General features: G+C 43.6%; 1 protein-coding gene across 2 annotated transcripts in view; it reads right to left on the bottom strand.

Annotated features, from left to right (window-relative positions):
* The window catches only part of LOC132887210 (guanine nucleotide exchange factor VAV3), a 261,559-nt gene extending 243,228 nt beyond the window's left edge, over window positions 1-18,331 (bottom strand). For both annotated transcript variants that reach the window (XM_060922681.1, XM_060922680.1), the window contains exon 1: window positions 17,835-18,331. In XM_060922681.1, coding sequence (XP_060778664.1) covers window positions 17,835-18,038 — 204 coding nt within the window. In that variant the 5' untranslated portion in view covers window positions 18,039-18,331. The remainder of the gene's footprint in view (window positions 1-17,834) is intronic.
* Window positions 18,332-27,282: the final 8,951 nt, after the last annotated feature.

The following is a 27,282-nucleotide window of genomic DNA, read 5'->3' as shown; positions in this document are numbered from 1 at the left end:
TCCCCACAGACGCGGAGAGACGCGCAAAATGGGTGTCCACTGTGCGAAGAGAAAACTGGTACCCCAGTTCTACCAGCCGAATTTGTAGTGAACACTTCATATCAGGTAGGTGTAATCTTCTAATTCAATACTCCGAGTACATCTGTTAAGTTGATTTTCGGATTGAATGATAACTGCATAGTCGGTGATTTGTGATTTTTTTTTCAGACAAAAACATACATATTTACAACCCTGTCATTATCTGGAACTGAGTTTAGATTTCGAACATTCTTACGATAAAACGTCCTGCATAGTCTCTTTATGATAAACGTCTTAATGCCACTTACCCGTGAGGTTATCAAGTAGACATTCTTCTTCGGAACCTTCCAGAGGTATAGTTGGGATACCCATCCCGCAACAAAATATTTATAAGCTTCCAGGCTCTTGTAAGCTTTGAGGGCTTTGCCAGTGTAACACGATTCACGATTAACGAGAAAATTGTAAATGTCGTGGTAGGCCAGATCAGGCAAATCGCCGGCACCGCAGCTCCGAATTTCCCTGAACAAGAATTGCGGCAAGTTGTACGGATCTGCAATCCCCAACCTGGAACACTTTTCCACGTAACGCTGCCTCACATCACCTTCAAGATGCTGAACAAACTTAGACAAGTTATCGCGCGATGTAGATGGGGTATTTTCCATATTTTCTTGGGGATTACTCCCTGGATCCATTACACTCGCGCAAGGTAAACAATCCTGTAGCCATCCAATATGGCGGAGTACACACGGACGGGTCACGTGACTGCACATCCTCTATACAGCTAGGGTTACAGTGGGGGGCGGGTCCTCTGGTAACCGCGAGAGTTTGACTCCCCACTCGCATCTGTATTGCATCGTGTCTTGCCAGATAGCAGTAGGTACCATTTTAATGATGGTCTTTGGCATGACCTGACCACGAGTAAAACTCCCAATCGAGAGGCGCTAACCACTAAGTCAGCTCGCGGTCTTCTCATTCATACATCATCCTAATTAGTCTTAAGTATGTGCGTAACCCAAGTCAGAATAAGGTGGGGTTTACATTAGACCGTATCAGCGGATCATCAGATTAACGTTTTTAAAAACGATTAGCGTGCACACAGCAACACCAATACACGATTCGCGTGCACATAGCAACGCCAATACATGGATACGCTAATCACATGATTAATTCGGCACGTAAGTTGAAATGTGTCAGTGCGGCTCATCGCTTCCTCCTCAGCGGCTGCGCTCCAAATCACTCCGCCCTGAACAGCGAGTGCCCTCTGGAGGGTGCGCACTCCGGCCCTGCGCAGCTCACAGAGCGTGCGAGTGGAGCGCACGAGCAGTGATTTGGGACTGAGCCGCTGTGTGTGTGATCCCAGTGCATGTCGGGCATGCGCGTCACTTACCACTTGCAAGTGGAAGGATGGCAAGCCTAAAGACCATCATAACTACACAATGGGCAGTATTTGCATCAGTATTTGCAGTATTTTCATACTTTTATACTCTTTAATGAAAGGTGATACAAGGCGGAAGTCTGCGCCGTTTTTCAGCAGTCGCGTCACATGACCAACGCCAGCGAATCAGGAAGGTGGATGTCACAGTGACGTTGTCCAATGATGACGCCAGCTAGAGCTCAGCACAGCGTATCCGCGTATTCTCAATGTTTACACAGCACCGGACCAGACACGATCTGGATTGAATACGTGGACCCTGGCAGATTCCCGTTTCCCGGCGTTTCCAGGCGTTTTAATGTAAACGGACAGTGCATCCGCGAAGAAAACGAGACAGATACGGTCTAATGTAAACTTGGCCTAAGAGTGACTTTCCTTGAGTAAATACAGATGTAACTTTTGGTACCTTTCGGAAATGGCCAGCTCTAAATACAGTCCCAGGGCTGCACAAGTGATCACAGATTAACATTTAATTTAATTTAGAGTCGAACTGTGTTCATATTCAGCATTTAAAGTTAACTTTAACTGATAAATTATTCTGTGACTGATAAATTACTGTGATTTCAATACCAAATCACAATATTGATTATCATTTGAAACATACGTATTTGTGCATTATTACAGTGTATTTACATTATAGTGCATTATACATTATAAACAGTTCATTATTCGTATTATTTGAGAGGAAATATCACATTTGTACTTTGTCCTAAATGTAAAGCAATATTTTTTTTAAAAATCCCAACATAATTGGTTCAATTTTTTTTCTCCTCCCTACTCTGTAGTGTCCACGTGTTTGTGAAAGGCACTATATAAATTGAAATTATTATTATTATTATTATTATTATTATTATTATTATTATTAGTTTACCTTCAAAACCAGAAATAGAAAAACATTTTTTACACTTATTACAGAGATGATGCTGAACTCATTTTAACCCCATTTTGACAGTAACAGGGTGAAATGAATTAGAATGTCTGCTTGGTTTCACTTCCTTCCTCCATCCCGTTTCCTCATTTCCTGGGCGTGGCTGCTCGGAAAGAGTGTGTCCGTTCATGCAGTGTGTTTCCCCCACAAACCAACATACTTTTTATCACTGCAGCCCTCACCCAACATCCCCCATGTGCGCGCACACACACACACACACACACACACACACACACACACACACATTTAAAATGAATGTTTATAGTAGTAAAGTAGATAGAAGCTAATCCACATCATGTATATTTCCACTGCATATTTATCTTTTTTTTTTTTTGCTAATAAACCTCAGTTAACTAAAGTGCTTTCTAAAAACAGCTCAGTTTTTGACACTGTTTCCGCACCTGCTGCCATTGCTTTCACTTTGCAGCCACACACTTGCAATAGAGAAGAAACCACACGCTCTTTCAGAAGAAGAATTCTCATGAGGCCCTGAACTCCAGCGTACTGTGAAGTGAGTGTTTACACGTTGCATGACTATCAATTACCAGAAACTAGCACTTGAGAGTGGGCGATATTGCTAGCATATTATTGTCTTTTGTTTTGTTACCAGCTTTTATGGAAATGAGATCTCTGTGGGTGGAGTCTCCCAGATGAAAGAGAACAACAGCACTGCATGGTGTTTATAATCATTTTAATTCTAGTCTTCATTCCAGAACATTAGACCAAGTGTTTCACTATTTGCACTGGAATTGAGTTGATGTATGTAGCTAATTTGCCAAATGACATCTAACAGAAGGTCTTTCACAAATTACTGCACTACAAACGTTCAATGCTTGTTTAGAGTGCACACTCATGCTAGCTATGGGGCATTCTTATTTTGCTCCTGTGGCAAACAAATTTGTTGATTTCTCAAGGTAAAGTTGTGTGCGAGACCAAACCTGCCCATTCCCACAGAAAGTTTGGTCAAACAGGAAAAGAAGGAGTTCTATGGGAACGGAAGGAATTGGCCAACTTTTTTCAGGAATGATCAGGATTGGTCAAAAAATCTGTGGAAGAAGACAGGATTGGTCAAACTTTCTACCCAGGCAAGGGGGATTGGTCAAACCTTCTTTTTGGACAAGAGGGACTGGTCAAACTTTTTACTCAGACAAGGGGGATTGGTCAAACTTTCTATTAGGACAAGAGGGATTGGTCAAACTTTCTACTTGGAAAAGGGGGATTGGTCAAACTTTTTACTCAGACAAGGGGGATTGGTCAAACTTTCTATTAGGACAAGGGGGATTGGTCAAACTTTCTATTAGGACAAGGAGGATTGGTCAAACTTTCTATTAGGACAAGGGGGATTGGTCAAACTTTCTACTTGGACAAGAGGGATTTGTCAAACTTTCTACTTGGACAAGGAGGATTGGTCAAACTTTCTATTAGGACAAGGGGGATTGGTCAAACTTCCTACTTGGACAAGAGGGATTGGTCAAACTTTCTACTTGGAAAAAAGGGATTGGTCAAAATTTGTACTTGGACATGGGGGAATTGGTCAAACTTTCTATTAGGACAAAAGGGATTGGACAAACTTTATATTAGGACATGGGGGATTGGTCAAACTTTGTACTTGGACATGGGGGATTGGTCAAACTTTCTACTTGGACAAGGGGATTGGTCAAACTTTGTACTTGACATGGGGGATTGGTCAAACTTTCTATCAGGACATGGTGGATTGGTCACGCTCTCTACTAGGACAAGGGGGATTGCTCAAATTCTCTACTAGGATGAGGGGGCTTGGTCAAACTTTCTACTCAGACATGGAGGATTGGTCAAACATTCTATTTGAACAAGGGGGGTTGGTCAAACTTTCAATTAGGACAAGAAGGATTGGTCAAACACTATTTGAACAAGGGGATTGGTTAACCTTTCAATTAGGAAAAGGGGGATTGATCAAACTTTCTATTAGGACATGGGGGACTAGTCAAACTTTCTACTCAGACAAGGGATGTTGATCAAACTTTCTATTAGGACATGGGGGACTGGTCAAACTTTCTACTCAGACAAGGGATGTTGGTCAAACTTTTTGTTAGGAGAAGGGGGATTGGTCAAACTTTCTATTAGGACATGGGGGCTTGGTCAAACATTCTGCAGGAGTGGAAGGAATTGGTCAAAATTTCAATGATATATGCAGGAAACATTTTAAAGGGTGAAACTTTTTAAAGGGAACTTTTTCAAAGGTAGGATTGGGCAAATTTCCACTGGAATGGGTGCGATTGGCAAAATGTTCTACTGGAATGGGAGGGATTGGTTAAACTTTCTACAAGAGCAGATGAGACTGGTCAAACTTTCTTCTGGGACGATCAATCATTTTGTGGGAGTAGACAGAAATTATGACCTATCATACCTGAAGTGGATGAAGTCAAAAGGAGAAACAGCACAGCGTCACAAGCCATGTTAAAAACATTTTAATGAATATAGACTTTTGTTTAAAAGTTAAATGAATAATATAATGCCAGATTTGTAGACTGCATGGGTCAAACTCCACACAGAAAGGCCTCGTCAGCTGTCAGGTTCAAACCCGGAACCTTCTTGCCATGAGGCTTTTTAAAAACAAAAAAAGGAGCAAATTCAAACAAAACACTTATACTGGAGAATGTTACTGTGCACACACAGGAGGTGTGAATTCAATGGTAAAACACAACACTTTGTAGATGTGTCACTTCAGTGCTGAGTCCAGTGTGAATTCTAGCTAAAGCCTCACTCACATCCCGCCGTACGGTCTACGATAAAAAAACTGTCAAAACCATGCTTGAGACTTGCGCGACACTTGCTTGTGTTCAGCGCCGTAGAAGGTTGCAGACTGGCCATGAAGACTTTTGGTCCTGCACATGCAAATTCTACAGGTCTGGCGACAAATCAAGAACGCATACACTACGTACGGGACCCGTACTCCTTTTGTTCACCTGAACCAAGTCAGCAGCGCGGCTAGTAGGGGCTTTTTGCGATGACAGTAAAACTCATGAGTGACGCACGGTCATTATATGAGTAACGTGCCTCAGAAATACTACACAAGTATTATTTGTGCGGCACGCAAGACAGAAGTGCATCTCACTTTCTACCCCTATGTGTGGTGTCCACGCAGCACACGCGACCTGCACGCAGAGCACACGACCTGCACGCGACCTGCACACAGCGCACGTAGCAAGACTCTGGGTATATATATGTTGGGGAGGAACCAAGGAACCGATCATGTAGCGTGTAGCATTGTAGAAAGGAAGAAGACCATCTCATTTGCTATTTTTATTTGAGTATATGTTTAATTTACCATGCAAACGTCAAATAATAAAACATGAGTATAAGGGAATAACACATTTTATTACACTGTAAAAAAACCAACTACTGTAAAGAGCCCAATAGTTTGAGCACTGAAACACACTTTGACTCGGAGCTGCTGTCCTGCTCCTGCTCCTGCTGAGTGGTGGGACGGGGTGTCGGGATGTCCTTGTCCTTATCACTAAGCGTGGCACAATGGCCTGACAGCGATGATGGGATTGCAATGTCCTCACTTCTGGGCATCGTTAGCTGAAACATACAGTACATGAAAATCAGCATAATATTAATTACATAAGCATATAGATACTGAATGAATGTTTAAAGCGTGTGTATTTACCTGTGGAAATCCCTCTGGTGGGGTGCTGTGCCTTCTGCCGGATTGAAGGCAAACTTCTCCCTGACCACGCAGGGCTCGCCGGTGCCGCTACTATCATCATCAAATTCTTCCTCCTCTGCTGTTTCAGGCTGAGTTACTTCACTTTTGCTCGCTTCTTCTTGGGTCCCATTTTCTAAACTTTAAACTTTTACATTTTTCCCACAAAATATCCAATGTTCTTCAGCCGAAAGACAGATGCAGAATGCTGCAGACACGCTGGTTTTATATCCACTCCTGGCTTGCGTCACATGCAAGTTATGAGTGACTGTCACGTACGTGCTAATCACATGCATCAAACATTCTTCACAAGTGCAGCCCGAACTCGTAGCACAGGAAACTGGTAAAATCCAAGTTTCGCACACTCCACGCTCACTGGTCCCGCGCGTCAGATATACGCTTTCCACAGGCGAACGGCGCAATTTTTCCCACGCCTCGAGGACGTCAGGTGAGCAGCCTGTACTTGACAAGTACTTTGCCCCGGACTCCTCCCCCAAACTTTCTCCCAGGTTCACCGCGGCCCTGAGCTACCAAACCCTGCGACCCGTGCGTGTCCAGAACACTTACGGCGGGTTGTGAGTGAGGCTTAACCCTTCTTTTTTTTCATTTGCTTCATTTGATCTCACAATACTCTTCTAGTTATGTGCTTTCCAAAAAAAAAAAAAGAACATTGAACTCTGGTTTCAGACTCCTGGCCATGTTTTTTGCTCGTTTGTTTTTATTTTGTTTTTTAATTTCTGTATTTTTGTACAACGCCAAATCAGAAAAAGTTGGGATGGTATGTTGAACTTGAAAGTCTCATCTCATTATCTCTAGCCGCTTTATCCTGTTCTACAGGGTCGCAGGCAAGCTGGAGCCTATCCCAGCTGACTACGGGCGAAAGGCGGGGTACACCCTGGACAAGTTGCCAGGTCATCACAGGGCTGACACATATGCCGCTTTTCCACTACAAACGCGGCTGAGCCGTGCCGTGCTGAGTTGGGCTGAGTCGAGCTGAGCAGGGCTATTGAAGTTGCATTTCGACTACAACCGCGCTGAACCGTGCTGGCTGGAAGTGGGTGGACACATTGGGTGGAGTTAGCGAAAGTGGGTGGACGTCACGTGATGTCGTTAAGCGGCGCAAACAGTGACATCAGTGATCTTTTAAGCGGTAGTCTCACGACCCAGATAGTAAACAATAAACATGGAGGACATGGAGTCATTAGTGTTGCTGGTCTTGGTGCTGTGGCTTGTTGTCACCGACAACGCCAACAGATACTGGCAAGAGTGTATAGATGAGGTGAGGCGCATAAGGCTTCAGAAATTCTCGTAATTCGTAATTATTCTTCTTCCGGGTTTACGGTGTTTACAGATCCCAGGGTGCTCGCGGGACGTGTGTGGGCATGTGAGGACACTCCTCCTCACCAATCAGTGCACAGGGGAGTGTCTGCTCACGCCCCCAGCCTCACTCAGCTCGGTTTGGCTCGCTTCAGCCCCACTCCAAAACCGTGCGAGTTTTGGGTGCTAAGCAGGGCTGAAGCGAGCCGAGTCGTGCTGTAATGAGGTAGTCGAAACGTGAGCCGTGTCAGGCTGAAGTGAGCTGAAGTGAGCTGAAAAAGGGTAGTGGAAAAGGGCCAATAGACACAGACAACCATTCACACTCACATTCACACCTACGGTCAATTTAGAGTCACCAGTTAACCTAACCTGCATGTCTTTGGACTGTGGGGGAAACCGGAGCACCCGGAGGAAACCCACGCGGACACGGGGAGAACATGCAAACTCCGCACAGAAAGGCCCTCGCCGGCCACGGGGCTCGAACCCGGACCTTCTTGCTGTGAGGCGACAGCGCTAACCACTACACCACCGTGCCGCCTGAACTTGAAAGTAAAACTGAAAACAATGATTTGTAAATAAAATTTCACCTATATTGCACTCAAAACAATACAACAGCACATTGATGTTTGACCTCATGTATTTCATTGTTTTTCAAAATAAACACATTTCAATTTTGATTCTTGCAGCACATTTTAAAAAAAAAAGTTTGGACGGTAAAGCATTTCCCACTTTATAATGTTCCCATTCCTTCTCACAACACTTAAAAGATGTTTATGGACTGAAGACGCCAAGTGATGAAGTGTTTCAGGTGTTATTTTATCCCGTTCTTCCTGCAAACAGGTCTTAAAGTGTGTAACAGTACGGCGTCATCACTGTTATATTTTTCATTTCTAAATTCTCCACACATTCTCTATTGGGGACAGAGGGGACACGCCCTCTTCTTCCACAGCCACGCCTTTCTAATGTGAGCAGAATGTGGTTTTGCATTGTCTTGTTGAAATCTCCCTGGAAAAAATGTCGTCTTGAAGGCAGCAGATGTTGCTCTATCACAGAAGTGTAAGTTACCTTTGCCAAGGGCACTGACACAACCTCATACCATGACAGACCCTGGCATTTGGACTTGTTGCTGGTAACAGTCTGGATGGATATTTTCATCTTTGGTCCACAGCACACGGTGTCCATTTCTTCCAAAAAGACCTGGAATACTGATTCATCTGACCACAATACACATTTCCACTATGTGAAGGTCGATCCCAGATGCCCCGAAGCGTAGATGGTGCATCTGGACATTACATTACAGGCATTTAGCAGGTGCTCTTGTCCAGAGAGATGTACAACATACCCAGAAGAGCCTGCAGAGCAGTTGGGTGTTAGGTGCCTTGCTCAAGGGCACTTCAGCCACTCCTGCTAGTCCAGGGAATTGAACCGATGACCTTTTGGGCCCAAAGCTGCTTCTCTGACCATTAGGCCAGAGCTTAAGGCTTCCTTTTTGCACAATACATTTTTAACTGGTGTTTGTGGATATAACTCCGTATTGTCACTTGATAAAGGTTTGCCAAAGTAATCCCGAGCCCATGTGGTTCTATCAGCTATAGATGAATGATGGTTCTTGATGCAGTGCTGTCTGAGGGATCGGAGATCATGGGAGTTCAGATTAGGCTTGTGCCCTTTGCGCACCACAAGTTCTTCCAGATTCCTTGAATGGTTTAATAATATTATGCACCGTAGAGGGTGAAATATCCAAATCCCTTCATATCTTTCTTTCAGGAACATTGTTTTTAAACATTTCAACAATTTTCTCATGTCTCATCTCATCTCATTATCTCTAGCCGCTTTATCCTGTTCTACAGGGTCGCAGGCAAGCTGGAGCCTATCCCAGCTGACTACGGACGAAAGGCGGGGTACACCCTGGACAAGTCGCCAGGTCATCACAGGGCTGACACATAGACACAGACAACCATTCACACTCACATTCACACCTACGGTTAATTTAGGCCCTGTCCACACAGCAACGGATTCAGGTGAATCCGATACAATTGTTTATCGTTTCGGCCTGGCGTCCACACGGCACCGGCGTTTTGGGTGCCCCAAAACGCAATCTTTTGAGAACGGGTTCCAGAGTGGAAAGATCTGGCAAAGTTGCCGTTGTGAAGTCGTCTGGATGAGTAGAACAGATTTGTTTACGATGATGTCACAACCACATGACTGTGAGTGCTTCACACCGGGTAGAAGTGTAACGAACTCGATGCGAGTTGTCAACAAATCCTATAACTTGGTTCATGAAACGCGCTTACAAAATATTTTCACTGTGAATATGTATTGTGTAATGGTGCAGAGAGAGAGACTCTGCCCTTAGGGCAGAGTCAATCCCGCCAGCAAAAATAGGGAAAAAAAGGAGCGATCTCACCTCTTCAGATGTTGGTTTAAGTCCTACAATACATTCCTCAAAAAGGGCGTAGAAGAACAAATTAATCCATCAACGTGTAGCATTCAATTTATTCCGGACCATTAAAGATGACGCCTTCCGCGTAGAATCGTACGTCATCCTCGCCGCCATATTGGATAGGTCAAAGCGGAGAATAAAGATGCCTCATTCATGTGCTGCGTTTAACTGTACCAACAGGTTTGCCGTCCAAACGAGATCACATGGGATTACCTTTCACAGGTGAGACTGGAAAAATACTTTTCATTGTATTTGGTCATTATAACGTAATTTTACGAACAGATTTTTCTGACTTTGTGGCTAATATGAAGTCTCGCGCATAATAGTTTATGCACATGCGTCCTTACTTCTATTGTTCTGGTGTCTCCGAAGGGACCGTCTTACAGCGCCCCTAGAGGTGTGGCATGTGTATTGCATCGTTTTCAGCAAGCGTTGCGTTGCCATATGGACCTGATATTTTACTGATCCATTGCCCATGTGGACGCGATATTTTTTTAAATAACATCTCGTTGCCGTTGTCGTGTGGATGTAGCCTTAGAGTCACCAGTTAACCTAACCTGCATGTCTTTGGACTGTGGGGGAAACCGGAGCACCCAGAGGAAACCCACGCGGACAACATGCAATCTCCGCACAGAAAGGCCCTCGCTGGCCAGCGAACCCGGACCTTCTTGCTGTGAGGCGACAGCGCTAACCACTACACCACCATGCCACCCTAGATACTGATTATGTACCAAATCATGATTACAATCACTTTTTGACATCACCTGTTTCAAATCACAACATTATTTAATTGTTTTACCTCATTACTAGCTCTAAATCTCCCCTGTCCTAACTTTTTTTGGAATGTGTTACAGGTCGAAAACACAGGAACAGATGTGTATTAACAAATTAAGTTGCCCAGCAAAACATGAAACATTTTGGGTTCATTCTGTCTGCAATGAAATACAAGTCAAAGAAAATTTAGAAATCACTGTTTTCTTTTTTAATTTGCATTTTCCATACCATCCCAACATTTCCTGATTTGGGATTGTATTTTTCTTCTTAGAATCAAGTCTACAAGCCGATCCTCACCCACATATCGAGTCTGTTCTGGTGCACACTTCTCCACCAAACTCTGCAAAGAACACTAAAGGGTGTCGGTGTGATAAAGCACACGTGTGTGTGAGCAGGCATGGTATCCACAGTAACACCTGAAACACTGCAAACTGAGAAGCGAAGATTGAAGAGGAAACAGCTGTGTCCTAAATCAGAGCCATAGTCGGGCGGCCTTCAGGGATTTCGCCTCACAACATCCGCTCATGTTTCATCTAAAGCTGGCCAGACTATCACAATACTCAAAGACAATTTCACATTTTAATAATACACAATACATCTCACTGAAGTCAGGTTTACTAATAAAGTGCCTCCGTAAAACTATAATATATTTAGTGTTTGATACGTATAAACAATTTGACAAGATAAAGTACAAAAAATGGCAATGTGTACAAAAAAAAAATCCCGCTAGTCCTTTTAAAGGTGCAGTACGAGATTTTTTTCAGGAGTATTTTTTACCATATTGCTTGAAAAGCTCCTCACACCCATGTTGCAAGCAGTACAATAGAAGGTTTGACTCAAAAACGAAATATTTTAATCCAGTCTACAGTGTAAAATAAAGGAAAAACGCCATCAAATCCTATCGAGGTACCACCTCAAAATGATTGGATACTGACACGTCAATCAGACTGAAGCCCGCGACCCCAAACCCCCCCAACCCCGCCCCTACCCTTGCGCGTACAGTATGCGCAGGGACCACTCCAGCCATTTCAAAGCAACGGATACACAATGTAGGTTTTGCTAAGTTAGCATGATTTGCAAAGTTAGCTGACACGGATTGTTATACTAACGCGTATAGTCGTATTACGTCCTTGATGGTAGTTTTTCCATGGTATTTATTTCATGCATACAAACGATTTGTTAGCTTAGCTGTATGTGGCACAAACGATAACTCTTATTTATTGTTTTCTTAGTTATGAAGGCATGGCACAAGCCAGTTCGACACCAATGAAGCATGGGTTTTTGAAACCACCTCCTCCTCCCGTATCCACTATTCGTTCGGATTCACTCTCAGGCTCTGACCTGTAAGTACCATTATGTTCACATAAACATGGTTTTGGCAACATGCTTTGGAGACGCGGGGGGTGGGAGCTAGGGGTGGGCAAAAATATCGATACGGCGATATATCGCGATACTTTGTCTTCCGATTCAATATCGATACTCAAAATTTGAATATCGATATTTTTTTCAAATAATAAATCATGTTTCAGACGGGTTGTAAATCCAGTACGACTTCCGCACCTCCACTCCGTAAGGTGTCGCTGTGCCGCTACCTCACTGCAAGGCACTCTTCGTCTTCTCTTTTTTTTCCCGGTGGTTGCAGGGAGGAAAAAAAACAAGCAAGCATGGCTGTTAACGTAAACCTAGAGACGCCGCCGAACTTTAAGGCAGATGTTTGGAGGCACTTTGGATTCCAAAGGAAAGGAGAAAAAAAAAAGTGAGCTGGACAAAGAGTACGCACTCTGCAAAACCTGTTTCGCTCCAATTAGATATTCAATTTCTACTGCAGGTGACATAATCAGCTCTCAGAGGAGCTGTCTCACCTCTGAGCATGCTGACCAGTTGCTCTTCCTGAAGAAGAACATGCAGTTTTGAAATGTGTGCTCACAGTACAGGTTTGGATTAAACTTTACACAAGTACTAAGCACAAGTTAAATGTTCTCAGGTATATGTTCTCAAGTTTACAAAGAACAAATTGATATTAGTGTTAGCACTGAAATGCATGTGCAGTCTGCAGTGCAAGTTTTAAGTTTTCATAAAACAATTTGATTCTGCTTGTTAAGCAGCACTGATGTGTCCATGCTTACAGAAAAGTTGAGAATACTAGCACAGAAATGGGAATTTTCTGTATGTTGTAGTGAAGCAACTCTTGGTTTTGCCAGCAGTGGAATAGAGACAAATATATGTCTGGCGAGCGTGTGTAGTTATGTATGTGAAATGTAATTTTACAGTGGTCAATAAATTCTGATTTTCTTCAGTGACACAGATATCATGATGTGGTTGAAATTTCTTGCAATATATCGATTATCGCAGAATCGCTGTACCGTGATGATATCGTTATCGTGGGCAAAATATCGCCATAGTATCGTATCGTGAGGTATCTGGTGATACCCAGCCCTAGTGGGAGCATGGCGAGGGTGGGCGTGTTTCTTTTCAAAATATGGCTTGCGGGAACCGTTATTTCAAAATCTCGCACTCCACCTTTAATACTCTACATGAACATTGTTTTATTTAATTGGAGTATCAATATTTCATTTCTTTATAAATCATATCACCATAATTTGAACCTGTAGCAGGCTTTATTTATGCGAAATTATCAATAATTATCAAGTCATCCTTGACAGCAGTATATATAACGTATAAGTAACTTTACTGTCATACTGATACAGCATGCCATCACAAGGGTTTGTTAGATAGTTTCCTTTAATTAATTTGAATACAAGGCTAATAACACTTATTGAGAGTCAATGCTAGAGGCAAAAAACGTCCGGATCGGTTCAGCAACCAATGAAAATAAAGAGGAGGCGGGGCTTACCACACCTCAAGTTACATAAACTGTGAGAGGACTTCTGACTAACCTGATATACAGAGTTATTCCATGAAATCAAGTCGTACATGAGCTGAGAGCCGACGAGACGCGTAGCACTGAGTTGTCTTTTATCCATGTACGACGAGTTTGACTGGAATAACTGTTTTATTCTATCCACATTCACTGGATTTTGAGAAACTGAGCACTTTTATTTTTATTTTTTACAAGTTCAATAAACAAAAACTTTATACCAAACGTCCGACAAAATAATTTCTGCTTAGAGTGTAAACAAAACGGTGAAATGACAGGAGCAATTTGTGAAAAATGCGAAAATAATAATAATAATTCTTGAAAAATGAAAAAGATACATTCTTACCATTAAATACTTTCATTCCATATTTTGTTGCTTTTTTTTGTATTTTTATTTCATCCTCGGTTGGTTCAGCAACACACTCCGCCATTTTGTTTTTCTCTACTCATGGTATATGAGCTGATAGCCTAGTAGTAGAGTAGCCAATCAGAGTGCGCCATTGCTCATATCCAGTGAATGTGCATAGAATATCTCATCTCTCATCTCATTATCTGTAGCCGCTTTATCCTGTTCTACAGGGTCGCAGGCAAGCTGGAGCCTATCCCAGCTACGGGCGAAAGGCGGGGTACACCCTGGACAAGTCGCCAGGTCATCACAGGGCTGACACATAGACACAGACAACCATTCACACTCACATTCACACCTACGCTCAATTTAGAGTCACCAGTTAACCTAACCTGCATGTCTTTGGACTGTGGGGGAAACCGGAGCACCCGGAGGAAACCCACGCGGACACAGGGAGAACATGCAAACTCCGCACAGAAAGGCCCTCGCCGGCCACGGGGCTCGAACCCGGACCTTCTTGCTGTGAGGCGACAGCGCTAACCACTACACCACCGTGCCGCCCTGCATAGAATATATTTAATATATATACAACACACACACACGCACACAGGCCAGGATGTTTCCGAAATTGACATCAAAGAGTTAAATTTAAGATTTTTATCTCTGGAGCTATTTTAAAGCGCAGAAATACACAGAAAAGATCAAGAATTTTGGAGTTTATTACTTTATTCATTGTTATTACTCCTTACATCATTAACCATGTGTTTATTGACTGTTCATGTGACGACAAACGGCAGCCCTTTGGAGGAAGTAGCCGACTTCAAATACCTAGGCTCATGGGTCAGCTCCACGAGTCGTGATATGAAGGTGCGCAAGGCACTCGCTTGGAGAGCCCTAAACGATATGAAGGCTGTCTGGAAATCAAGCATGCCACAAGATCTCAAGATCAAACTCTTCCACGCCACCGTGGAACCCATACTTATATATGGAAGCGAGTGCTGGGCACTGAATACATCCCTTCAGAAGTCGCTGGACGGCTCATACACCCGCATGTTGCGAGTTGTATTGAACGTCAACTGGCAGGACCATATCTCCAACAAAGTCCTATATGGCGACCTGCCCAAGATCACAGACAAGGTTGCCTGGCGCAGGCTTGGCCTTGCAGGCCACTGTTTCCGCCACAGCGATCTGCCAGCAAGCCATCTAGTTTTGTGGGAGCCAACCCACGGCTCTCGCCGGCCTGGACGCCCAGTAACAACATTCTTGGACACTTTGAAGGGGGACGCAGGGGCGGCCGACATTGCCGAGCTAGCCAACTGTATGCTGGATCGTGAGAACTGGACAGCTAGGTGTGCAGCTCGGCTGAGGCCGCCCTGATGATGATGATGATGATGATGATTATTGACTGGGCGTTTTTGTCTAAATTTTGCATTTTGTGAAAAATATTGGGCATACTGAGCAAGTTCTGGAAATAAAGTATATTTTTATTTTGCTTTTTTTTAATTTGATGGTTTGTTTGTTTGTTTGTTTGTTTTTCCTACTAAAATACTGGACCTATATGACACCCTGTACGCGCATCTTTTTAACATGCTGAACTGAATTTCCTTCATGAATATCCAAATGCTGCTTGGATAGTACCGGCTAATAAATTGGCCATGACTTTGTAAGAAATGTTCCAAATTATACCTTGGGTTTTTTTGCCAACATGTTGATTGCAATAATTTTTAAACCTTCATGTCTTTTCTTCCTCCTCTCTTTGTTTGCACCCCCAGGGCAAACGCCGTCTGTGTGCCATAACGATACGATGATAAAATGGCTGCCGCAGAACTCATGAATATTTAATCAAGGGTTTAATGTGTGTCTTGGCCCTCGTAACCTCCACACCGTCTGGACTGATTCCTATATATTTCTTTATTTCTATCGATATCTTATACTGTGCCGCAAGCTCATCCACTCGCCCCCGTGACCCCTTGCTTGAGTCTCTTTGTCCTCCGTCCATTAATTTATCAGCTTGATTTAAGTCTCTTGGATCGTTAGATGAAGAACTGAGTGAACTGATATCACTGTAGACGTCAGGAGGACAGAATACGCACAAGACACCGCTGCAGTTTGTGTTCAAACTGTAAACAAATGCAGTAAACCTGTTTATAGTTCAAAACACTGACGTTTAATCTTTCGTGTTGAGGTTTTCAGGACAGAGGAGTTTCTTTGCGGTTTCTCGGTAACATGACAGGATGTGGGCTTATTTATTTGTTTGTTTGTTTGTCTTATTAACTTCGAGAGAGAATTAATTCACTTATTTACCTGTTTATTTATTGTTTTATTTATGTCTCATTTCTTTCCCGGTAAACAGAAGCGAGAAAAAAATTATTTATTGTGATATGTATTTATTTATCTACACAGAAAGGAATCATTTACAGGTCACATGTAGAGTTTTAATTGAAACACACACATTTATTTATTTATTTATTTATTTATTGAAATATATGAACCCTGGCCTCCAAAATGTAACCATAGCAACACTCTGTTGAATCTGTACGTTTAAATGAGACGACGGTGCCAGACTCAGCATCATCGTATTTGTTTGTTTGTTTGTTTGTTCATCTTTATTCTCTGCTACTTTCAGTCGGCGCTGTCTCTTAAATATTCTCTAATAATTAATTGATTGTCTGGTGTTTATTCTGCAGGAACAGTGTCATATTATACACAGCAGATGATGAGTCACTGCATGACGCCCTGAGCTGTAATAAAACCTCCAAAGCAAACATTCTCATTCTTAAAAAGGATCAGAACATTAATATTAAAAAAAAAAAAAACAGTCTGATTTATTAACGGTTTATGAATGATTCTTGGGTTATGCAAAGTGTGCGTGTGTGGGTGTGTTATATAATCCGCTACAGATGGTGTGTGACTGTGTTTTCAATAAAAGAGAGAACCCCACAGAACACATCACTAACACACACACACACACACTTTTCAAGCTCTCTCTCACACACACACCCCTCTGTGACAAGGTCTGTCCCGCAACGCACACTCCGCTCATGTTCTCTTGTGACTATAATCTTGTGATTTTGCTTCGTACACTACCGTTCAAAAGTTTGGAGTCACCCGGACAATTTTGTGTTTTCCATGAAAAGCCGCACTTTTATTTCCCACCATAAGTTGTAAAATGAATAGAAAATATAGTCGAGACATTTTTCTGGCCATTTTGAGCATTTAATCGACCCCACAAATGTGATGCTCCAGAAACTCAATCTGCTCAAAGGAAGGTCAGTTTTATAGCTTCTCTAAAGAGCTCAACTGTTTTCAGCTGTGCTAACATGATTGTACAAGGGTTTTCTAATCATCCATTAGCCTTCTGAGGCAATGAGCAAACACATTGTACCATTAGAACACTGGAGTGAGAGTTGCTGGAAATGGGCCTCTATACACCTATGGAGATATTGCACCAAAAACCAGACATTTGCAGCTAGAATAGTCATTTACCACATTAGCAATGTATAGAGTGGATTTCTGATTAGTTTAAAGTGATCTTCATTGAAAAGAACAGTGCTTTTCTTTCAAAAATAAGGACATTTCAAAGCGACCCCAAACTTTTGAACAGCCGATTTCTGATGAACCTGACGTGGGTGCTCTTGATGTCACTGGTCACATGACCAGACTTCTAATAAAGGAAGTTAGTAAAGCAGAACTCTCATGCAAAGTGCTTATAATCTTTACAAGGCACAACACTGACATTTTAACCCAGCAAATAGGCCTTGAAAGGCTCAGTGGTGGGAAGGAGTCTCCAGTGTCAGTGGCGTTGTTGGGGTTTTTAACATGAAGAGAGAGGAGGAGAAACAGCAGGAGTGGCTTTACAGCTGCTGTGAACTGGACAGATGAGCAGGTGGAGTTCCTAATAAAGTGGCCGGGTGTGTAGTGTAGAAGAACCTTTCAGGGTTCCTGAAGAGAGTGTGTGTGTGTGTGTGTGTGTGTGTGTGTGTGTGTGTGTGTGTGTGTGCGCTCCTGACCTGGGACATCTGTGGCCTGAGGTTGATCTCCTTGAGGTTGATGGTTTGAGGATGGAGGTTGTTGAGGAGCTGGCACAGCAGCACGCCGTCCCGCAGACTCTGCGCCAGGTCGAAGGCGCGCGCCGTTTCCCAGGTGACCCGGTGCGACTGCGGGAGCACGCGGCACCGGATCAGCCAGAGCGCGCACTGCCTCCAGTACTCCATCAGGGCTCCGGGCGCAGCGGCTCGCGCACACACGGCACTTTAGATCATACAATATAGATACAATGTAGCACGCACGCACGCGCGTAATGGATAGAAGTGTGTGTGTGTGTGTGTGTGTGTGTGTGTGTGTGTGTGTGCAGCTAGATGTATAACCGAATCAGGTCCGCGCGCGCGCCCGGAGAACCGCTTGTGCCCGTCTACTTCCCCGCTTTCATTATTCACACGGAAGGAGATGAGCGCGGAGCAGCGGAGGTTATGAGATCCATCCACTCTGAGTGGGACCTGCTGTCTCTGTGGCCAGCGCGTGTGTGTGTGTGTGTGTTAGTGATGATGTCACGGGTTGCCAGATTGACCGACTTCCACTTTTCTGTGTGTGTGTGTGTGTGTGTGTGTGCGCGCGTCCCGAAGTGTTGTAATCCTCTTACACCACAGCAACCATCAGCAATACACTTTTAAATTCTATTTTTAAAGACATGTGGCATTTTTTTTATCCATTTTTAGTTACATTTAGGGGTGGCATGGTATCACAGTGGTTCTGGGTTCAAGCCCACTGGCCAGAACGGGTCTCCAGGGTCTCCAGGGTTTTCTCCAGGAACTCCGGTTTCCACCAGAGTCCAAAGACATGCGGTTACATTGCCCATAAGTGTGTGTGTTACTAGAACACCATGTCCCGAAGTGTTGTAATCGTCTTACACCAGAGTAATCATTGCTTATACACTTTTAAATTCTATTTTTAATGATGTTTCACTTTTTATCCATTTTTAGTTACATTTAGGGCTGGCATGGTAATACAGTGGATCTGGGTTCAAGCTCACTGGCCAGAACAGGTCTCCAGGGTCTCCAGGGTTTTCTCCAGGAACTCGGGTTTCCACCAGAGTCCAAAGACATGCGGTTACGTTAACTGGCTACTCTAAATTGCCCATACCGTAAGTGTGTGTGTTACTAGAACACCACGTCCCGAAGTGTTGTAATCCTCTTACACCAGAGTAATCATTGCTTATACACTTTTAAATTCTATTTTTAAAGACATGTGGCATTTTTTTATCCATTTTTAGTTACATTTAGGGGCGGCATGGTATCACAGTGGTTCTGGGTTCAAGCCCACTGGCCAGAACGGGTCTCCAGGGTCTCCAGGGTTTTCTCCAGGAACTCGGGTTTCCACCAGAGTCCAAAGACATGCGGTTACGTTAACTGGCTACTCTAAATTGCCCATACCGTAAGTGTGTGTGTTACTAGAACACCATGTCCCGAAGTGTTGTAATCCTCTTACACCAGAGTAATCATTGCTTATACACTTTTAAATTCTATTTTTAATGACATTTCACTTTTTATCCATTTTTAGTTACATTTAAGGGCAGCATGGTATCACAGTGGTTCTGGGTTCAAGCTCACTGGCCAGAACGGGTCTCCAGGGTCTCCAGGGTTTTCTCCAGGAACTCCAGTTTCCGCCAGAGTCCAAAGACATGCGTTTACGTTAACTGGCTACTCTAAATTGCCCAGAGTTGTGTGTGTGTGTGTGTGTGTGTGTGTGTGTGTGTGTGTGTGTGTGTGTGTGTGTGTGTGTTACTAGAACACCACGTCCTGAAGTGTTGTAATCCTCTTACACCAGAGTAATCATCACCAATACACTTTTAAATTCTGTTTTAATGATGTTTCATTTTTTATCCATTTTTAGTTACATTTAGGGGCGGCATGGTATCACAGTGGTTCTGGGTTCAAGCCCACTGGCCAGAACGGGTCTCCAGGGTCTCCAGGGTTTTCTCCAGGAACTCGGGTTTCCACCAGAGTCCAAAGACATGCGGTTACGTTAACTGGCTACTCTAAATTGCCCATACCGTAAGTGTGTGTGTTACTAGAACACCACGTCCCGAAGTGTTGTAATCCTCTTACACCAGAGTAATCATTGCTTATACACTTTTAAATTCTATTTTTAATGACGTTTCACTTTTTATCCATTTTTAGTTACATTTAGGGCTGGCATGGTAATACAGTGGATCTGGGTTCAAGCCCACTGGCCAGAACGGGTCTCCAGGGTCTCCAGGGTTTTCTCCAGGAACTCGGGTTTCCACCAGAGTCCAAAGACATGCGGTTACGTTAACTGGCTACTCTAAATTGCACATACCGTAAGTGTGTGTGTTACTAGAACACCATGTCCTGAAGTGTTGTAATCCTCTTACACCAGAGTAATCATTGCTTATACACTTTTAAATTCTATTTTTAATGACATTTCACTTTTTATCCATTTTTAGTTACATTTAAGGGCAGCATGGTATCACAGTGGTTCTGGGTTCAAGCTCACTGGCCAGAACGGGTCTCCAGGGTCTCCAGGGTTTTCTCCAGGAACTCCAGTTTCCGCCAGAGTCCAAAGACATGCGTTTACGTTAACTGGCTACTCTAAATTGCCCAGAGTTGTGTGTGTGTGTGTGTGTGTGTGTGTGTGTGTGTGTGTGTGTGTGTGTGTGTGTGTGTGTGTGTGTTACTAGAACACCACGTCCTGAAGTGTTGTAATCCTCTTACACCAGAGTAATCATCACCAATACACTTTTAAATTCTGTTTTAATGATGTTTCATTTTTTATCCATTTTTAGTTACATTTAGGGGCGGCATGGTATCACAGTGGTTCTGGGTTCAAGCCCACTGGCCAGAACGGGTCTCCAGGGTCTCCAGGGTTTTCTCCAGGAACTCCGGTTTCCACCAGAGTCCAAAGACATGCGGTTACGTTAACTGGCTACTCTAAATTGCCCATACCGTAAGTGTGTGTGTTACTAGAACACCACGTCCCGAAGTGTTGTAATCCTCTTACACCAGAGTAATCATTGCTTATACACTTTTAAATTCTATTTTTAAAGACGTGGCATTTTTTATCCATTTTTAGTTATATTTAGGGCTGGCATGGTAATACAGTGGTTCTGGGTTCAAGCTCACTGGCCAGAACGGGTCTCCAGGGTCTCCAGGGTTTTCTCCAGGAACTCCGGTTTCCACCAGAGTCCAAAGACATGCGGTTACGTTAACTGGCTACTCTAAATTACCCATACCGTAAGTGTGTGTGTTACTAGAACACCATGTCCCGAAGTGTTGTAATCCTCTTACACCAGAGTAATCATTGCTTATACACTTTTAAATTCTATTTTTAAAGACATGTGGCATTTTTTATCCATTTTTAGTTACATTTAGGGCTGGCATGGTAATACAGTGGTTCTGGGTTCAAGCCCACTGGCCAGAACGGGTCTCCAGGGTCTCCAGGGTTTTCTCCAGGAACTCGGGTTTCCACCAGAGTCCAAAGACATGCGGTTACGTTAACTGGCTACTCTAAATTACCCATACCGTAAGTGTGTGTGTTACTAGAACACCACGTCCCGAAGTGTTGTAATCCTCTTACACCAGAGTAATCATTGCTTATACACTTTTAAGTTCTATTTTTAAAGACATGTGGCATTTTTTTATCCATTTTTAGTTACATTTAGGGCTGGCATGGTAATACAGTGGTTCTGGGTTCAAGCCCACTGGCCAGAACGGGTCTCCAGGGTTTTCTCCAGGAACTCCGGTTTCCACCAGAGTCCAAAGACATGCGGTTACATTGCCCATAAGTGTGTGTGTTACTAGAACACCATGTCCCGAAGTGTTGTAATCCTCTTACACCAGAGTAATCATTGCTTATACACTTTTAAATTCTATTTTTAATGATGTTTCACTTTTTATCCATTTTTAGTTACATTTAGGGGTGGCATGGTAATACAGTGGATCTGGGTTCAAGCTCACTGGCCAGAACGGGTCTCCAGGGTCTCCAGGGTTTTCTCCAGGAACTCGGGTTTCCACCAGAGTCCAAAGACATGCGGTTACGTTAACTGGCTACTCTAAATTGCCCATACCGTAAGTGTGTGTGTTACTAGAACACCATGTCCCGAAGTGTTGTAATCCTCTTACACCAGAGTAATCATTGCTTATACACTTTTAAATTCTATTTTTAATGATGTTTCACTTTTTATCCATTTTTAGTTACATTTAGGGGTGGCATGGTAATACAGTGGATCTGGGTTCAAGCTCACTGGCCAGAACGGGTCTCCAGGGTCTCCAGGGTTTTCTCCAGGAACTCGGGTTTCCACCAGAGTCCAAAGACATGCGGTTACGTTAACTGGCTACTCTAAATTGCCCATACTGTAAGTGTGTGTGTTACTAGAACACCACGTCCCGAAGTGTTGTAATCCTCTTACACCAGAGTAATCATTGCTTATACACTTTTAAATTCTATTTTTAATGACGTGGCATTTTTTATCCATTTTTAGTTACATTTAGGGCTGGCATGGTAATACAGTGGATCTGGGTTCAAGCTCACTGGCCAGAACGGGTCTCCAGGGTCTCCAGGGTTTTCTCCAGGAACTCGGGTTTCCACCAGAGTCCAAAGACATGCGGTTACGTTAACTGGCTACTCTAAATTGCACATACCGTAAGTGTGTGTGTTACTAGAACACCATGTCCTGAAGTGTTGTAATCCTCTTACACCAGAGTAATCATTGCTTATACACTTTTAAATTCTATTTTTAATGACATTTCACTTTTTATCCATTTTTAGTTACATTTAAGGGCAGCATGGTATCACAGTGGTTCTGGGTTCAAGCTCACTGGCCAGAACGGGTCTCCAGGGTCTCCAGGGTTTTCTCCAGGAACTCGGGTTTCCACCAGAGTCCAAAGACATGCGGTTACGTTAACTGGCTACTCTAAATTGCCCATACCGTAAGTGTGTGTGTTACTAGAACACCACGTCCCGAAGTGTTGTAATCCTCTTACACCAGAGTAATCATTGCTTATACACTTTTAAATTCTATTTTTAATGACGTGGCATTTTTTATCCATTTTTAGTTACATTTAGGGCTGGCATGGTAATACAGTGGATCTGGGTTCAAGCTCACTGGCCAGAACGGGTCTCCAGGGTCTCCAGGGTTTTCTCCAGGAACTCGGGTTTCCACCAGAGTCCAAAGACATGCGGTTACGTTAACTGGCTACTCTAAATTGCACATACCGTAAGTGTGTGTGTTACTAGAACACCATGTCCTGAAGTGTTGTAATCCTCTTACACCAGAGTAATCATTGCTTATACACTTTTAAATTCTATTTTTAATGACATTTCACTTTTTATCCATTTTTAGTTACATTTAAGGGCAGCATGGTATCACAGTGGTTCTGGGTTCAAGCTCACTGGCCAGAACGGGTCTCCAGGGTCTCCAGGGTTTTCTCCAGGAACTCCAGTTTCCGCCAGAGTCCAAAGACATGCGTTTACGTTAACTGGCTACTCTAAATTGCCCAGAGTTGTGTGTGTGTGTGTGTGTGTGTGTGTGTGTGTGTGTGTGTGTGTGTGTGTGTGTGTGTTACTAGAACACCACGTCCTGAAGTGTTGTAATCCTCTTACACCAGAGTAATCATCACCAATACACTTTTAAATTCTGTTTTAATGATGTTTCATTTTTTATCCATTTTTAGTTACATTTAGGGGCGGCATGGTATCACAGTGCTTCTGGGTTCAAGCCCACTGGCCAGAACGGGTCTCCAGGGTCTCCAGGGTTTTCTCCAGGAACTCGGGTTTCCACCAGAGTCCAAAGACATGCGGTTACGTTAACTGGCTACTCTAAATTGCCCATACCGTAAGTGTGTGTGTTACTAGAACACCACGTCCCGAAGTGTTGTAATCCTCTTACACCAGAATAATCATTGCTTATACACTTTTAAATTCTATTTTTAATGACGTTTCACTTTTTATCCATTTTTAGTTACATTTAGGGGTGGCATGGTAATACAGTGGATCTGGGTTCAAGCCCACTGGCCAGAACGGGTCTCCAGGGTTTTCTCCAGGAACTCGGGTTTCCACCAGAGTCCAAAGACATGCGGTTACGTTAACTGGCTACTCTAAATTGCCCATACTGTAAGTGTGTGTGTTACTAGAACACCACGTCCCGAAGTGTTGTAATCCTCTTACACCAGAGTAATCATTGCTTATACACTTTTAAATTCTATTTTTAATGACGTGGCATTTTTTATCCATTTTTAGTTACATTTAGGGCTGGCATGGTAATACAGTGGTTCTGGGTTCAAGCCCACTGGCCAGAACGGGTCTCCAGGGTTTTCTCCAGGAACTCCGGTTTCCACCAGAGTCCAAAGACATGCGGTTACGTTAACTGGCTACTCTAAATTACCCATACCGTAAGTGTGTATGTTACTAGAACACCACGTCCCGAAGTGTTGTAATCCTCTTACACCAGAGTAATCATTGCTTATACACTTTTAAATTCTATTTTTAATGACATTTCACTTTTTATCCATTTTTAGTTACATTTAAGGGCGGCATGGTATCACAGTGGTTCTGGGTTCAAGCCCACTGGCCAGAACGGGTCTCCAGGGTCTCCAGGGTTTTCTCCAGGAACTCCAGTTTCCGCCAGAGTCCAAAGACATGCGGTTACGTTAACTGGCTACTCTAAATTGCCCAGAGGTGTGTGTGTGTGTGTGTGTGTGTGTGTGTGTGTGTGTGTGTGTGTGTTACTAGAACACCACGTCCTGAAGTGTTGTAATCCTCCTACACCAGAGTAATCATCACCAATACACTTTTAAATTCTGTTTTACTGATGTTTCATTTTTTATCCATTTTCTCCAGGAACTCCGGTTTCCACCAGAGTCCAAAGACATGCGGTTACGTTAACTGGCTACTCTAAATTGCCCAGAGGTGTGTGTGTGTGTGTGTGTGTGTGTGTGTGTGTGTGTGTGTGTGTGTGTGTGTGTGTGTGTGTGTGTGTGAATGGCTGAGAGGAGAAAACCTCTATAATAATCCAGTAAATGCAACCACTACTGTAATTCTTCCCTATTAACACTGATGGCTGGAGCTGTCAGAGCGACCACGTCAGAGAGAGAGAGAGAGAGAGAGAGAGAGAGATCTAAGTCATCAAACAAAATAGATGACTTGCAACCACGTGATCAACATTTCCTACATCATGAGCGTCCGCCAAGATGGTGGATATACAAAGCAACTAGGACGGCAGCCCCTGAAAGCGTGTCTGTAAACAATGATGAATTTTCTCAGTATTGCCACGATTTGAACGGTTGCGCGAAGATTCGATACAAAGAGAAGATAGATATGTGCGGTTTTGACCCATATTATTAAAAGAAGTCAAACTTTTCGAAAGATAAGACGCTTCTACCGACCATTGAGTCCCCAGATATCGCGTTCTATCCGGTTCAGCTGCCAAAGAATCAAGTCCGACCTCGGATGAAACATAGCCCATGCTCTGAGTGGGTGCCCAGTCTGGATTGTTTCTATCGTATAATTTTGCTGGCGCTCCTAGAAGCGAAACGGTAATACACGTGTTAAAATTATAACAATGACCGAGTGAACCACGACAAGAGAGAACGCTCATTTTGTAGCAAAATTCTAGCAACATGAAATAAAATTCTTCCATGATATTATCGAGAAAGCTTTCAAATCTAACCTGAGATAAAATAATCACTGCAAATATGAGCTGTTTTGGTTTTAGTCTCTGTTAGATCAGCCCTGCCGATGTTGTTCAGCCGTACTCGTCTCCTCTCCGTACTCAGCCTCAGGGTTTCCTCGTCCTCTTTCCAAATCACGGAAAAAATCGGAATGTGCCACGGTCACGAGTACTGTTATAACCACAACTATATACAGCACAAAGATATGGCAGAGCTAAAAGAACTCTTAAAGCAGTGGAAAAACAGAGTTGAGCACGCATGATTATGTTTTGTATGGAATGTCGCTTGACCCCGCATTTGTATCTCCACCAACATGGCCAGCATCTGGGTTTCTATTTTTTTAATATTATTTCTATTTCCCTCACTGCCCTCTCTCTCTCTCTCTCTTACCCCTTTTCCACCAAATCAGTTCCAGGGCTGGTTCGGGGCCAGTGCTGGTGCTGGTTCACAACTTGTTCAACTTGCGAGCCAGCTGAGAACCAGTTTGCTTTTCCATAGCTCGCGGTGCTAAGCGGAGCCACGTCATTACGTCGCTGTATACGTCAGTTACATCACTGTATACGTCATTACGTCGCTGTATACGTCAGTTACGTCGCTACGTTTGCATAAACCTTGGCGCGAATATCGAAGCAAAAACAACATGGAAGAAGCAGCAGCAACAACAACAACAATAATAATAATAATAATAATAATAATAATAATGGATGACTTCGCGTTTGTACAGCTGCTGCTTCTCAGCGCTTAAAAATGGCGACCTTTCGCGGTCTTGTTATTGTTGTTGGTCTTAACAACTCCGCCCCCCCGCTGACGTAAGCGGTTCTTTCCTCTGGCCCAGCAGAGAGTTGGTGCTAGCCTGGAACCGGTTTTTCTGGCCCCAGAGCCTGTTCTTTGTCAGTGGAAACAGAAAACCCGGTTCCAAACTAAGCACTGGCCCCGAACCAGCCCTGGAACTGCTTTGGTGGAAAAGGGGCATGAGTAAGAAAGACAAAAAAGCTTGTCACGGCCTTACAAAATCTGTACTTTTCCCTTACATACACCCATGAGCCCTTATACACGAGAAAAATTTCTATATAATCCAAAGCGGGGCGGCACGGTGGTGTAATGGTTAGCGCTGTCGCCTCACAGCAAGAAGGTCTGGGTTTGAGCCCCGTGGCCGGCGAGGGCCTTTCTGTGCGGAGTTTGCATGTTGTCCGCGTGGGTTTCCTCCGGGTGCTCCGGTTTCCCCCACAGTCCAAAGACATGCAGGTTAGGTTAACTGGTGACTCTAAATTGAGCGTAGGTGTGAATGTGAGTGTGAATGGTTGTCTGTGTCTATGTGTCAGCCCTGTGATGACCTGGCGACTTGTCCAGGGTGTACCCCGCCTTTCGCCCGTAGTCAGCTGGGATAGGCTCCAGCTTGCCTGCGACCCTGTAGAACAGGATAAAGCGGCTAGAGATAATGAGAATGAGCTTTTTTTCCTTCCCTTTGTTTTACTTTTTAGTGTTTGTATAGTTTTGTGTTTGTGTAGTTTGATGTTTGTTTTTTGTTTGAATGTTTTGTGCACCAGTTGTGGTGTACTGTAGCTCCAGACCCAGTTTGGGCATCAGTTCCCTTCAGGCCTTGGTGTGCCGTGGGTGATGTGATGCCTGTGCTCCTCGCTATGGATTGAAGTGAGCTCGTTGCTCTTTTTAACATCAGGGTTGTCCAGCGCTCTGTGCGGCAGTGCTTTTGTGCTTGGCGCGGTGTTCCGAGCGATGTTGCCTGGCAGCTGTGCAGATGGTGTGGGATTTATCT

This window comes from Neoarius graeffei, chromosome 5 (assembly GCF_027579695.1).
Source record: "Neoarius graeffei isolate fNeoGra1 chromosome 5, fNeoGra1.pri, whole genome shotgun sequence".
NCBI lineage: Eukaryota > Metazoa > Chordata > Actinopteri > Siluriformes > Ariidae > Neoarius > Neoarius graeffei.
The sequence above is the reverse complement of the archived record's forward strand: the minus strand, read 5'-3'. Positions and strand labels throughout refer to the sequence as shown.